The sequence below is a fragment of the Macrotis lagotis genome, chromosome 1 (assembly GCF_037893015.1).
Source record: "Macrotis lagotis isolate mMagLag1 chromosome 1, bilby.v1.9.chrom.fasta, whole genome shotgun sequence".
Lineage (NCBI taxonomy): Eukaryota > Metazoa > Chordata > Mammalia > Peramelemorphia > Peramelidae > Macrotis > Macrotis lagotis.
This window is the reverse complement of record NC_133658.1, coordinates 404078957-404092853: the sequence shown is the minus strand read 5'-3', so window position 1 is coordinate 404092853 and position 13897 is coordinate 404078957. Positions and strand designations below refer to the sequence as shown.

The 13897-nt window shown below is 38.6% G+C and overlaps 1 protein-coding gene across 1 annotated transcript in view; it reads left to right on the top strand.

Moving 5' to 3' along the window:
• SH3RF2 (SH3 domain containing ring finger 2) overlaps positions 1-13897 on the top strand; it is a 166039-nt gene that overhangs the window by 61170 nt on the left and 90972 nt on the right. Inside the window, exon 4 of the mRNA XM_074212696.1 lies at positions 6686-6781. Within this exon, the coding sequence (XP_074068797.1) occupies positions 6686-6781 (96 nt within the window). The remainder of the gene's footprint in view (positions 1-6685; positions 6782-13897) is intronic.

The following is a 13897-nucleotide window of genomic DNA, read 5'->3' as shown; positions in this document are numbered from 1 at the left end:
GAAAAATAACAAGTTCCATTTTGGTCATGTTGAATTTGAGGATATCCAAATTGAAATGTCCATTAAACATTTGGTATTGTGGGTTTCACTGAGGTTTAAGAGAGAGTAAGCTTGGATACAAAAATCTGGGAGTTATCTGCATAGGGATTGGACCCAAGAGAGGTGAAAAATTACTGGAAAAGTATAAAGAGAAATTAAGAGGGTCCTGGATAAACCTTTGGAGGGATACCCATGGTTAAGGAGGTGGGAAATGAAGGATAATCCAGCAAAGGAGATGACTGCACCAGATGACTCCCCACCATGTAGTGGGGAGAGCCTGAATAGGTCAATACCATGAAAACCCACTGCTAAGAGAGTGTATAAAGAGAGAGAGTGATCAACAGAGATGCCAAGAAGGATGAGGAGTGAAAACAAGCCACTGGGAAGAAGCAGTTAAGAGATCATTGTTAATCCTGTGGAGATTTCAGTGAGAAGTGAACTCAGAAACCAGATTCACCTCTGAAAAGTGAATGAGCAGAGAGAAAGTGGAGCTGGGGAGCATAATTGGTTTTTTCTAAGTGTTTGTGAAAAGGAAAGAGATGTGGAATAATAGCTTGAGGGTAGACTCCACTGAAGGCCTTTTTTTTTCAGATTTTTCAAGGCAATGGGGTTAAGTGGCTTGCCCAAGGCTACACGGCTAGGTAATTATTAAGTGTCTGAGGTCGTATTTGAGCCCAGGTACTCCTGACTCCAAGGCCAGTACTCTATTCACTGCACCACCTAGCCGCCCCTACTAAAGGCCTTTTAAAGGTGGAAATTACCTGGACATACTTAAAGGTCCTGGGAAGGCTCCAATGGCTAAGAGAGCTCAAAAGTTGCAAGGCAGGAGACAGATTCTGAGTCTTAGAAAATTACTTGGATTTCCATTGTTGGGCTGAGCTACATCCCCTAATACTCTTTTATTTTATTTTATTTATTTTTTTGTTTATAAAAGAAAGATTTTATTTATTTTGAATTTTACAATTTTTCCCCTAATCTCGCTTCCCTCCCCCACCCCCTATAGAAAGCTGTTTGTTAGTCTTTACATTGTTTCCATGGTATATATTGATCTAAGTTGAATGTGCCCTCATCCTCTTAAAAGGCATTTTCTCTAGCATCAATCCGTGCTCAGTCCCACTAAAAACAAGACTCTTCTGTCTCTACCATTAAGATGGGCATCTAGCCCATAATTAAGTTCATTTTTCATTGCTCCCACTTTCATGTGTTTGGAACCATATGGTTTTATTTTCTTCTTACCTTTGTTTTCCTTTGTTAAATGACTAACACGTTGCTTCAACTTTCAAAGGAAGGCCCATTTACTCTTATTTTAGAGCTGCCAACTCTATATTGTAAGTTAAATAAAACTAAAATAAAACATGTCATGTATAAGTAGAAATTTTACTCCATATTCTAATCACTCACATTTATGTAGCTCTTTATGGTTATAAAGCACTTCACTTGGACATCTCTCATTTGATCCTACAAGTCCTCTGAAATAGGAATTCAAATATCTCTGTTTTACAGGTGATGAAATAGAGACTTAGAAAAGTTAAATGATTTACCTAAGGTCCCACTGCCAGTAAGTGACACAACTTAGATCTTTTAACTCAAAGTTCAACATAGTTTCTACTATACTAAACTACTTCCCTATTATATAAATAACTCACTAAAAACATGTCTGTATATAGCTACTATTAGCATGTAACAAATAACATCTCTCCTGAACTTCCATTATCTCTACTTCTTCTATCTGTTCATAGTTACAAATTATTCATATTTAATGTATATATACCAATCCCTCCACTTTCACTGCATCTGGAGCCATCACCAGTTCTCCTGACCTATGTCTTAACTGTAGATTTCCAATGACCGAAGTTAAAAATGAGGCTGGTGACTTTGCACAGCTCTGCTTCACTTAGTTCTATTCACTTGCAAGTCAAGATATCAACCTCCTTTGGAGAGCAAAAAACCAGCATCAATCAATCAACTCTTCCCCCCCAGGTTATAAACTCCTAAAAAAAGGGATGTCTTATTTGTGTACTTCCAGAACCTAGCACAGAGCCTTGCATGTGTTTATTTATTTATTAGGTTTTTGCAAGACAAAATGGGGTTAAGTGACTTTCCCAAGGCCACACAGCTAGGTAACTATTAAATGTCTGAAGCCAGATTTGAACTCAGATACTCCTGACTCCAGGGTCAGTGCTCTATCCACTGTACCACCTAGTCACCGCTGAGCCTTGCATGTAACAGATAATTAAATGCCTGTTGAATTGAAGTAAAAATATTCATTGAATGAAAACCAGAGAACATCTAAACTTCCACATACACAAAGGCACACAAATAGTTACAGCACTAATGTTGGAAAAACATGCAACCTCACCCAAATATACTCAAGGATAGGTATCAGGAAAGGCTACCTGAAGGATGTGGCCCATAAGTTAATATATATATATACCCTTACTACACCCTCTCCCCTTTTTAATGAAATGCATTCTCTCAAAAAACTGGCTCAGAGAGAGAGAGAAAGAGAGAGAGAGAAAGAGAGAGAGAGAGAGAGAGAGAGAGAGAGATTGACTACATGAACAGAGAGAAGTGAAAGAAAGAGGCTACTGATTTAAAAGAAGTAGAAAGAAGAGGAGCAAAAAGAACATAAGATGCTTGTAAAAAATGAGTGATAGGCAGAGAACTCCTGGCAAAAGAATATTGTTTGCCTAGGATTCATTCTGCCCTCTGTGATTTGTGCCAGCTGAATTATATACAGAGAGCCATGGAAAATCATTTAGCAAAAATGATTGGAAGCATAGAGTTGCCGGGTCATCCCAGAGCTAGACCTCTAGGTTTCAGCAAGGTGCTGAAGCACATCCCCAGGTCTATGGTGGTATGATGCTTAGTGAAATTTAGAGTCAAGAAGATCTACATTTGAATCATTCCCTTAACACTAACTAATCCTGGATGAGTCCTCTCTGTGCTTCAGTTTCTCCATCTATAAAATGAGATTTGACTAGATAGTCTCTAAGATTTCTTTGGCTTGTAAAAGTTTTTTCCAATAGGATTTTCATTGTATTATTTCCAGAAAAATTTCCATCAGTTTGTAAGTAACAGTCATTTCACACAAAATTGGAATGCTTCCCTATAAAAATTTAACCTTTATTATGCTCATTCTCCAAACTTTCACATTCATTCAGAGAAATAAAAATGAGTTATTTCCCTTAGGTTTTGTGCCTTTTTTTGCCAAATGTCTTTGAGTAGATCAAACCAAAGTAGACTAAACAAGAATCTTGGCTCCACTTGAACTTAGTGACTCAGAAAAGGTAGTTTGTTTGGTAATTTTAAAGTCTTTCTCCAACATATGTCATCTTGGTGCTCCTTAGGAACAGGGAGTGTTTTATCTCTGTTAACCTCAGACTCATACAATATTAGTTATATGACCCTGGGTAATTTATTCAACATTTCTGTTCTCATTTCCTCATCTGCCAAATGAACAGGTTGAACTAGATGCCCTCCAAGGTCCCCAGTAGCTTTATAACTAAGATCCTATGATCTTATGATTCATTAAGACCTATTATGATCTTGGTGTCATAGATTTAGAGTGGAAGAGATATTTAAGACCATCTAATAGGTGAGGAAGTTGGGGCACAGAAGATTATCTTGTCCAGAGTCTGATAGCTAGTAATGTCTGAGACAGGATATGAACCATGGTCTTCCAGACTATCTACACTATGCCAGGATATCCCTTAAATGTTTGTTTGACTGAATGAATTAATGAATTCATCCTGTGTTCTTTTTAGGAGATCTTCAGCTCTGACAAGTTCAAACAACATAGATAATTTTAAGTGCAAGTCTGGTGCTAACCCTTGTGTCTCTTTTATTCCCATATTAGCATAGAGAGGTTGGATGAGGTCAATTGTCTGTGAACCAGTCTAGGTAAGTTTAGAGAGACTAGACACTAGGTGATGAAATTTTTTGCAGCCACAAATAACTCATAGACTAAGGCATAGAAAAACTATCATCTTCATGAACTGAAGGAATACTCTCCTCACTGATGAAATCACAAACTTTGTTTTTTAAAGTACAAAAAAAAAAGTAAAATTTGACTTGGGGACAGGATCAGGATACCTACATTTAACAGATCAGGAAAAATTTCTACACACAAAGTTTTCAGAACAGTTAGAAAATTAGTAATTCAGTTCTTCTCCAAAAAAAGTATAAATAATGGAAATTACCCCAGGACCCACAACTTCTGTGCCAATAAACAGCTCATCTCTTTATAGGCATTATCTCTGTCTCCTGGACAGCTTGGAATGCTCTGCCTCCTCATTGCTGCCTACTGGTCTTCCTGACTTCCTTTAAGTCCCAAGTAAAATCTCATCTTCTATAGAAAACCTTGCCTAATCACTTTTAATTCTAGTTCCTACTCTCTGTTAATTATTTCTTATTTATCTTTTTACACATATTTCTGTGTTTTTTGTCTGCTCTATTAGACTGTAAATTTCTTGGGGGCAAGGGATGTTTTTTGCCCCCTTTTTTGTATCCTTAGCATTTAGCACATAGTAGAACTTTATAAATAATCTTCAAAAAAACTTCAAAATATCTTCAACTTCTAAATATTCTATTTCTACCCCAAGGGCAAAGAGGGAAAAAAAGTTCATGTTTGTCTTTGGGTACTTCCCACCTCCTCTATCAATACTCTTACTTTATGGTAAGAATAAAGTTATAATGGCATAATGGCAGACAGCAAGGGGAATTGATATTCCAGAGGAGAGAAACCTGTTTGATTGGTCTTTAAATCATACCATGTAGAAAGCCATTTATGCCATCTAAATAAATGAGGGAGGAAGGAAAAGAAAGAAAGAAAAGAGGAAGGAAGAGGGAAAGAAGGGGGAAAGGAAGGAAAGAAATGAAAAGAATCTCTTTAGTGCTTTCTAAATTTCTTTTAGAGTTTACTGGAATCAGGCATTGTTCTAAGCATTGTGATTCAAATAAAAAAATAGCAAGAGATAGCATAATAATGGGAGATGATAGAAAAGGAGCCTGGGCAGGGCAGAGATGGAGGGAAGAATTGAGGTATGTATGCTTTGGAGGTCTGGTTTCAGTCAAGATAAGCCAAGTATTCTGGGGTGGAATTCAGGGCACAAAAGGGTAGAGAAGGAATGAAGTTGATGTCAGAATAGAGGCAAAATGACCCATTACATGCATCATATGGTATTCTTACTTTGTGCCTATCTGTGCTGGAGTCAGAGTCCAAAGACCTTAACAAGTCAAGTCTCTCAAGCGAAGGAGGGCTGAGTCCCCCTTCCTTCATTTATCACTTGGGTGACTACAGGTAAGCCTTGGTTTTCTTGTCTGGAAAATGGGGATAGGACCTCTTCTGCTACTTATTAATGTGAGAAGAGTGCTTTCTTTGCAATTCTTAAAGAACTGTACAAATATACGCTATGATTATTGTTGTTATTGTTATTTTAGACTGGCAACAGAGCCAAGTGAGGGCAGCTAAGTGGCACAGTGGACAAAACACTGGCCTTAGAATCAAGAAGTCATCTTCACGAGTTCAGATGTGGCCTCAGATGGAAAGAATCCAGTGATAGGGAAGACACCCCTGTTTGGATTGCTTGATTGATTGGTTTATATCTCTCAAGACCTTATGATTTTCTGTGCCATGATTCAGTCAGCAAAATATCATCTTTAAGAGGAACCCCTTGCTGTATATATGGAATTCCTTTTTCATTTGCATTCTGTGTAGTGGTGAATACTGTGTATGACCATATATATGTCTCCCTGCTTTGCATTTTGCTTGCTATTTAAAACAATAGAATTGGTAAACAAGTTTCCCTCTGTGGTTGCCTCTATTAAACAATTTTGTATGATCTTACCAAGTGCAAGGATACACCTTGTTGGACTGGGTGTCATACTAGTAAATTGACTACTTTTTTAAAAAAGTAACCTCTTGTATTCTGTATAACTCGTAGTCATTTGTATGACTATAAAGATGTGATAATCTACTATGGAAAATCATGCTCAAAAAAAACCAATTCTCTTCTTTGGATATTTTCATAAAAATTTTATAGAGATGAGAAATTAAGCATAGGAGTCAATAGTTGTTAATTCTATTTGTATTGTTGGGAAATAATAACTTCTGCATTTAGGAACTTTTCTGTCTTGTTATAATCTCCACTGTAAGATAATTTGAAAATAGATCCCTCCCTGAATGCATTTTAAATCATTGCTTCCAGCTCAGATTTCCTCTCTTTCATATTTAGTTGGGTTCAGCCACTCTTACTGAGTTTTTTTTATATCATTTCCACTTTCATTCCCTGAGTCCTTCCCAAGTTTCTGCCAATCCCAAAGCAAAATATTTAATAGCTTTGGGTCATTTTCTTAGGACATTAGAGAACTTGCTCACCCCAAATCAATTTGATCCTTACCTTAAGAAAGGGAGCAGCTGCTCCTTAAATGTATGTGGGTGTGAGGAAAGCGGTGGGAAGAGGAATACTCTAAAGCTGGGTAAGTGTTTGTTGAATGAACAACCAAATATTGTGTGGGCATATATGTGAAGGGTTTGAAATTCCTTGTATCTAACAGCTAGAAATCAAAGTGAGCCTACATTAAATAATCTGTCATTTGTCAAGGCTGGGAGATAATGTGGAAGATGTAACTTTCTCTCTTTCAGGATGATGTTATCACTGTGATTAGTCGAGTTGATGAGAATTGGGCGGAAGGCAAATTAGGTGATAAAGTCGGCATCTTCCCCATCTTGTTTGTAGAGGTAAGTGTTGTAGAAGCCAATCTAAATTAAACCCATGGAATTACTAAATAATCACCATAAGGCCTCATATTAACCCTCTTCAAGAGCAGAGATGCCCAAGTGAGCTCTCTATTTGAGTTTCAGCTTATTTAGATTGAGAGATAGAGATAATGAAAATAAACCATTCATTTATTCAACACCAATTTATTATGTACAAAATGGAAGGCAGCATAGTATGATGGGTAGAGAGCCAGCCTTAAAATCAAGAAGCTCTGGGTTCAAGACCTGCCTCTGATATTGATTGTGTGACTCTGAGTAAGACATTTAATCTCCCAGTGTAAATTCTCCAAACCTGTAAGTTGCAGAGAAGATGGCAACCTGCATTAGTAGAGAGAGGTTTTTTTACCTGACAGATCCCCATAAAATCATCAATCCAGACCCTATTCCCCGGTACAAAGCAGGATACCACTGAGGGAGATAAAGAGAGCCATTATTTCTGTGTTCAAGAGACTTGCAAACTAGCCAATACTAGGATATTTTCTGTAACCCCAACATGGTTGGGGTATTCTTTCCAGAATTAAAATTCAGAGGCATTTAATTGGCACAGTTGATAGAGCATTGGCTCTGGAGTCAAGAAGATTGGATCTTCTTGTCGAATCTGTATACAGTCTCTGACATTTATTAGCTGTATGACCCTGGGCATGTCACTTTAACTACTCTTAGCCTCAGTTTCTTCATCTGTAGAATGGTATAATACTAATGCCTAATATTCTGAGTTGTGAAGATAAAATGAGATAATATTTGTAAAGTGCTTTGCAGATTTAAACTATTATACAAATGCTAGCTAGCTAAAAGTAGTAATAGTAATAATAAAGAGAATCCATTCATTTCACTGGTAAGTTATAAAAGTAGCTATTAAGTTAGAATATGATCCTTGTCCTCAAAGAGTTTTCACTACAGTAAAGATGAAATAAAGACAATTGAGGATACTGAAAGGGAGATGGAGCTAGGAATATATAATAAAATACATATCATATATACCCATTAATAATTATAGTTATAGAAGGGTAGTGAAGTGGCACAGTATCTGGCCTGGAGTTTGGAAGACCTTAATTCAAATCTAGCCTCACACAATTCTAACTTTGTGTCCCTGAGCAGGTCACTTACTTGTGTTTGCCTCAGTTTCCTTATTTATAAAATGAGCTAGAGAAGGAAATGACAAACCACTCCTGTATCCTTGATGGAAAAATCCAAATGGGGTCATGAAGAGTCAGATATGACTGAAAATAGCTAAACAACAACAGCAGATAAAGCTAAAAGGTTTTTCTGGAAGGATTAGAATGACCAGAGTGAGAGGGGATTATTCTGGGAAAATTATGATCTGATCCCATCCTACCTATCTAACCCAATTACTCTTTATTCCTCAATATGAAACCCTTGTTCCAATAAACCCGGTCTCTTCATTGTACCATCTCATTTCCACCCACCAGCACACATTTCCACATATGCCTAATACCACCCTCTGTGCCTATATTCATAGTGCTCCTTCCTTGTTAAATGTCTCCCCCCCTTTTCCCTCCTATTCAAGTCCCACTCATCTTCATGAAGTTTTCTCTAACAACTCTGACCTCAATGATCTGTTCCTTCTTTGAACTCTCACTTTATCTCATCTCTATCCTCACAGTTTTGTGCTCATTTATGTACTATCAAAAATTGTCTAATTTTTTCTCTAGTGCCCAAATTTTCTTTTTTTTTCTTTTTTTTTTTAAGTTTTTTTGCAAGGCAAATGGGGTCAAGTGGCTTGCCCAAGGCCACACAGCTAGGTCTGAGACCAGATCTGAACCCAGGTACTCCTGACTCCAGGGCTGGTGCTTTATCCACTGCACCACCCAGCCCCCCCCCCCCTCCAGTGCCCAAATTTTCAAAGAGACTATAAGGTCTGTGAGGGGGTCACATGTTTTCCCATAGTTCCTAGAACAGACTGTGAGGGGAAGGAAGGGTTGTCACATTTTTCCCCATAGTTCCTAACATAGTCCATATATGCTAAATAAGTATTTCTTGATGATTGGTTGATCAACCTTATCATGAAGATCACATTTCACTTATTACCTTTAGAATTTGAATGACTTCAGATATTATAAAATCAGAACTGAGGGAGACTTCAGAGATCACATTGATTCCAACCCTGACTAAAACACATTTCCCTTTGCAACAGCTCCAAGAAGGTATCTGATCCGTATGATTTATCTAGAAGAACTTTCACTGATAGGGAGCTCAAGACAGGACAGTCTGTAGCCATCCATTCTTTTGGATAGCTCAAATTGTATTTTTGTTTTGGTTTGGTTTGGTTTTTTTCTCGGCAATGAGGTCATACAGCTAGGTAATTATCAAATGTCTAAGTCTGAATTTGAACTCAGGCCCTCCATATTTCAGGGTGAGTGCTCTATCCATTGCATCACCTAGCTGCCCTATAGTTCATATTGTTAAGGTTTCCTACATTGTTAAAATCTGCCTCTGAAATTTCCTTGTGGATCCTAGTTTTGTACTCTGAAACTAAGCAAAAGAAACTTTATTGTTTTTTTCCACATTCCTTTAAAAATCAAGAACAACTATAATGTCCCTACTGAGTCGTATTTTCTTCAGGTGTTTGCCTAACTAATCAAAATGTATCATGGTTTCTTCTCTCTAGCCTTTACTTCAACTCATCATTGTACTCTCTGAACCAGCATTTCTTCTCACTAATTTTTGCCTCCTTTCAGCTTTTTATATACACACAATATGCACGTAATAAGTGTTTATTGGTTGATTTGTGTATTTTTTGTCTTCCCCACTAGAATGAAATCTCCCTAATTTTAACTTTCTTTTTTTAAGCTTTGAGTTCCAAATCCTGTCATTCCTTCCCTACCCCTTCCCCAAGACAGAAATCATCTAATATAGGTTATACATATATAATCATGTAAAACACATTTCCATATTAGTCATTTTGTGGGAAAAAATCAAACTAAAAAAAAGAGAGTGAAAAATTATATGCCTTAGTCTGTATTTAGATGTCATCAGTCCTTTCTCTGGAAGAAGTAGTAACTTTTCTTTTTTTTAATTTATTTTTTATTCTAATTTTGTACAAATGTTTTTTTTACATTAATAAAAAATACTTGTTTACAAGTAAACAAAATACCCCTCCCCCCTTGAATATAGATAGACTTGCTTGGGCGAAAAAGTAAAGGGGAGAGAAAAAAAATTAAAATTAAAAAAAAATAGTAATAATTGTAGGTATGGCCAGGTGGAGCAATGGACAAAGCACCAGCCCTGGAGCCACAAGCATCCGAGTCCACATCCAGCCTCTTAAACCCCATAATTATCCAGCCATGTGACATGCAAGCCACCCGATGCCCATTGCCCTGCAAAAACCAAAAAGAACCAAAAAAAAAAAGACCCAAAATAAAATAAAATAGTAATAATAGTAGGAGTGGCTGGGTGGCAGACAGAGCATTGGCCCTTGAGCCAGGAGCACTGGGGTCCAAATCCGGCCCCAGACATCCAAAGATCACCCTGCTATGTGGCCCTAGGCAGGCCACCCAGCCCCGCTTGCCCTGCACCTCCCCCCAAAATAATAATAACAAAAAATGTGCTTCAGTCTTTGTTCCAACACCATCAACTCTGTCGTGAGTGGATCACATTCTTTATGATAAGTCCATCACAAAAGTTACTTCCATATTTTTCCAACGTTGCCATTGCTGATCGCAACTCCCTCCTTTCTTATTTCTCCACTACCATGTACTATATTTTCTTTCTCCTTTCACTCCGACTCTGCTGTAGGGTCGCTGAGTGGCACAACAGACAGATCCCTGGTCCTGGGGCCAAGAAGCCCTGAGCCCCCATACCACCCCTTAGGCCCAGAATCCACCTGGCCTTATGGTCCTGGGCAGGCCATCCAATCCCAGCCCCTTGCAAGAAGTAAAAAAGAAAATGTGTTATATCTGACCACTATCCCCCCATGGTCCATCCTCTCCTCCTTTATTCACATCTCCACCCCTTCCCCCTGCTCCCCCCTCCTTCTTACTCCAGTTGTCTATACCCCATTGAGTATATTTGCTGTTTCCTCTCCTAGTCATCTCTGATGAGAGCAAAGGTTCCCTCATTCCCCCTTGCCTTCCCCCTTCCATATCATTGCAATAGCTCATTGTAATAAAAAAAAATTTACTATATGAAATATCTTGGACTATTCCCCCTCTCCTTTTTCTTTATCCCATTCCATTTCCCTTTTTTTTCTATTGACTCCATTTTTACACCATATTTTACCTTCGAATTCAGCTTTCTCCTGTGTTTCAACTATAAAAGCTCCCTCTACCTGCTCTATTAACTGAGATGGTTCATATGAATATTATCAGTATCATTTTTCTATACATGCAGTTCATCCTCATTAAGTCCCTCATATTTCCCCCCTCTCCTCCAATCTCCATGCTTCACCTGAGTCCTGTATCTGAAGATCAAACCTTCTGTTCAGCTCTGGCCATTCCAAAAGGAACCTTTGAAATTCCCCTGGTTCATTGAAAGTCCATCTTTTTCCCTGGAAGAGGACATTCAGCCTTGCTGGGTAGTTCATTCTTGGCTGCATTCTAAGCTCTTTTGCCTTCCAGTATATTGTATTCCAAGCCCTATGAGCTTCCAATGTATTTGCTGTTAAGTCCTGTGTGATCCTGACTGCAGCTCCATGATATTTGAACTGTGTCCTTTTGGCTGCTTGTAATATTTTCTCTTTGACTTGGGAGTTCTGGAACTTGGCTATAATATTCCTGGGGGTTGGTTTTTGGGGATCTCTTTCTCGGGGGGATCGGTGGATTCTCTCCATTTCTATTATTTTGCCCTCTGCTTCTAGAATATCAGGGCAATTTTCCTGTAGTAATTCTTTGAAAATGATGTCAAGGCTCTTCCAGATCATGACTTTCAGGAATTCCAATAATTTTCAAATTATCTTTCCTAAGTCTGTTTTCCATATCAGTTGTTTTTTCAATGAGATATTTCACATTTTCTTCTAATTTTTTCATTTTTTTTTGTTTTGAAGTATTGATTCCTGATTTCTGGTAAATTCATCAATCTCCCTGAATTCTATTCTTTGTCTGAAGGATTTGTTCTCCTCAGAGAGTTTTCTTGTCTCTTTTTCCATCTGGCCAATTTTGCTTTTTAAAGCATTCTTCTCCTCAATAACTTTTTGAACTGTTTTATCCATTTGACCTAAGCTGGTTTTTAGCATGCTATTTTCTTAAGCATTTTTTTGGATTTCCTTGACTAAGCTGCTGACTTCATTTCCATGTTTTTCCTGCATCTCTCTCCTTTCTTTTCCCAGTTTTCTTCCAACTCCCTCATTTGATTTTCAAAGTCTTTTTTGAGCTCTGTCATAGCCTGAGCCCAATTTCTGTTTTTTCTTGGAGTCTTTAGATGCAGGAGCTTGTGCTTCCTCATCTTCAGACTGAGTATTTTGATCCTTCTTGGGCTCATTTGCAAAATATTTCTCAATAGTCTTCCTCTTGTTTCTTTGCTTGTTCATTTTCCCAGCCTAAGCCTGATTTTGGGGGTGCTTCCTGAGCTTTTGGGACACTCCCACAAGGGTCTCAGTGTGTGAGGCTCTGTCCTCCCTCCTGGTCTGTGAATGACCATAAGCTCCCCCCCTCTGTCACGGGGCCGAGGTGGGGGGGGGGCCCTGTTGTTGTATGGGGGGGCCTAGACTGGGATCAGGATCTGAATGTGGTCAGAGTCCCAGAGTCCTTCCTGTTCTAGGGGCAGAAGACAGAGCTCTGCAGTCTCTCTTCACTCCCCTCCCTCAGTTCAATGGGCTCATGCCCTGGGGGCTCCTGCTTACCTGCTCCGCCTGCTTCTGTTTCAGGGTCTGGGCTGCAGAAAGACCAAGCTTCTGGCTGTGTGCCTTGAGGGCTGGGCTCCACGTGCTCCCTCTGGCAGAGGTCCCCAGCTGTTCCCCCACTTTGTGCCTGGTACTCCTCAGGGTGCAGCTCAGGAGACTCCCCTGCTGCTGTGAGCTGGGGCTCCCAGCGCCCTGGGGCTGCCTCTGGGAGGCTGAAGTTCTTTCGCTCTGGTGGGCCACCCCTCTGGTGGACCACCCCTTCAACCCCGGGGAGCAGAGCCTTTCTGCTCTTTTCCAGGTTACCTTGAGTAGGAGAACTGCCTCACTGGGTCCCTTTGTGGGTTCTGTCTCTCGAAACTTTAGTTAGAGTCCTTAGTTTATGAGTTTTTATCAGAGAGCTCCTAAGACTCCATCCCTTCATGTCACCATCTTGGCTCCGCCCTCAGTAGTAACTTTTCTAAAAGAGAATTTAGACATATCTTGTTCTTGGTCAATCAATGCTGATTCTTTACTGTGTCCCTTTCTAATTGTTTACAATCTACCCCTCGAATAATAATTTCTTATGACTCTTTAAAGAGAATTTCCCCTTACCCTCCCCACAAACGAAGAATGTCATAAAGCTAATCTTCAGTCTTTGAAATTTTGTGATTGGAAAGATTTACATTTTATAATCATTTTTTATATTCTCCTTCTACCCTTCAAAATCAGCAATTAGAAGAACACTCAAGGAAATAATCAAACTAGTCATATCTCTATTTGTTCTTAAAATTAGCAGAAAGACCTGTGAGTGGTTGCTGTGTTTCAAGATTCAGATTTTTAAAAATACTTGACATCTAAACAGAGCTCTTTAAAGTAGTTCTTGCATTTGACTCCTGTCATTACCTAATTAAGGCTAGAACTTACTGCAAATTCTTCAAATAAACCTTGAATTACCCATATCATTAAAAACAATTGGAAGGAAACATTGATTTCTTGTGCAGAATCTTTTTGACAAATTCCAGGGTTTTTTAATGCATCTTTTTTTTTCTTGAATTGAACCTGAATGGAGAAAGGGAACAAAAAAACCCAGAACTCCAATAGATTGTCTATTATACTCTTAGTCAGGGACAATCCTAATTTTTGTCTTTGTATCTCAGCAGATAATGGGTAATTAATAAATGCTTGTCAAATTTGATTTAATATATATATTATTCTTACTGAGCTCAATGAACCTAAAAGATTTTTTTTTTCAGGTGAGTAGCTAAATACCTGAGAGTTCTACAATTCTCCTGTTTGGCTTG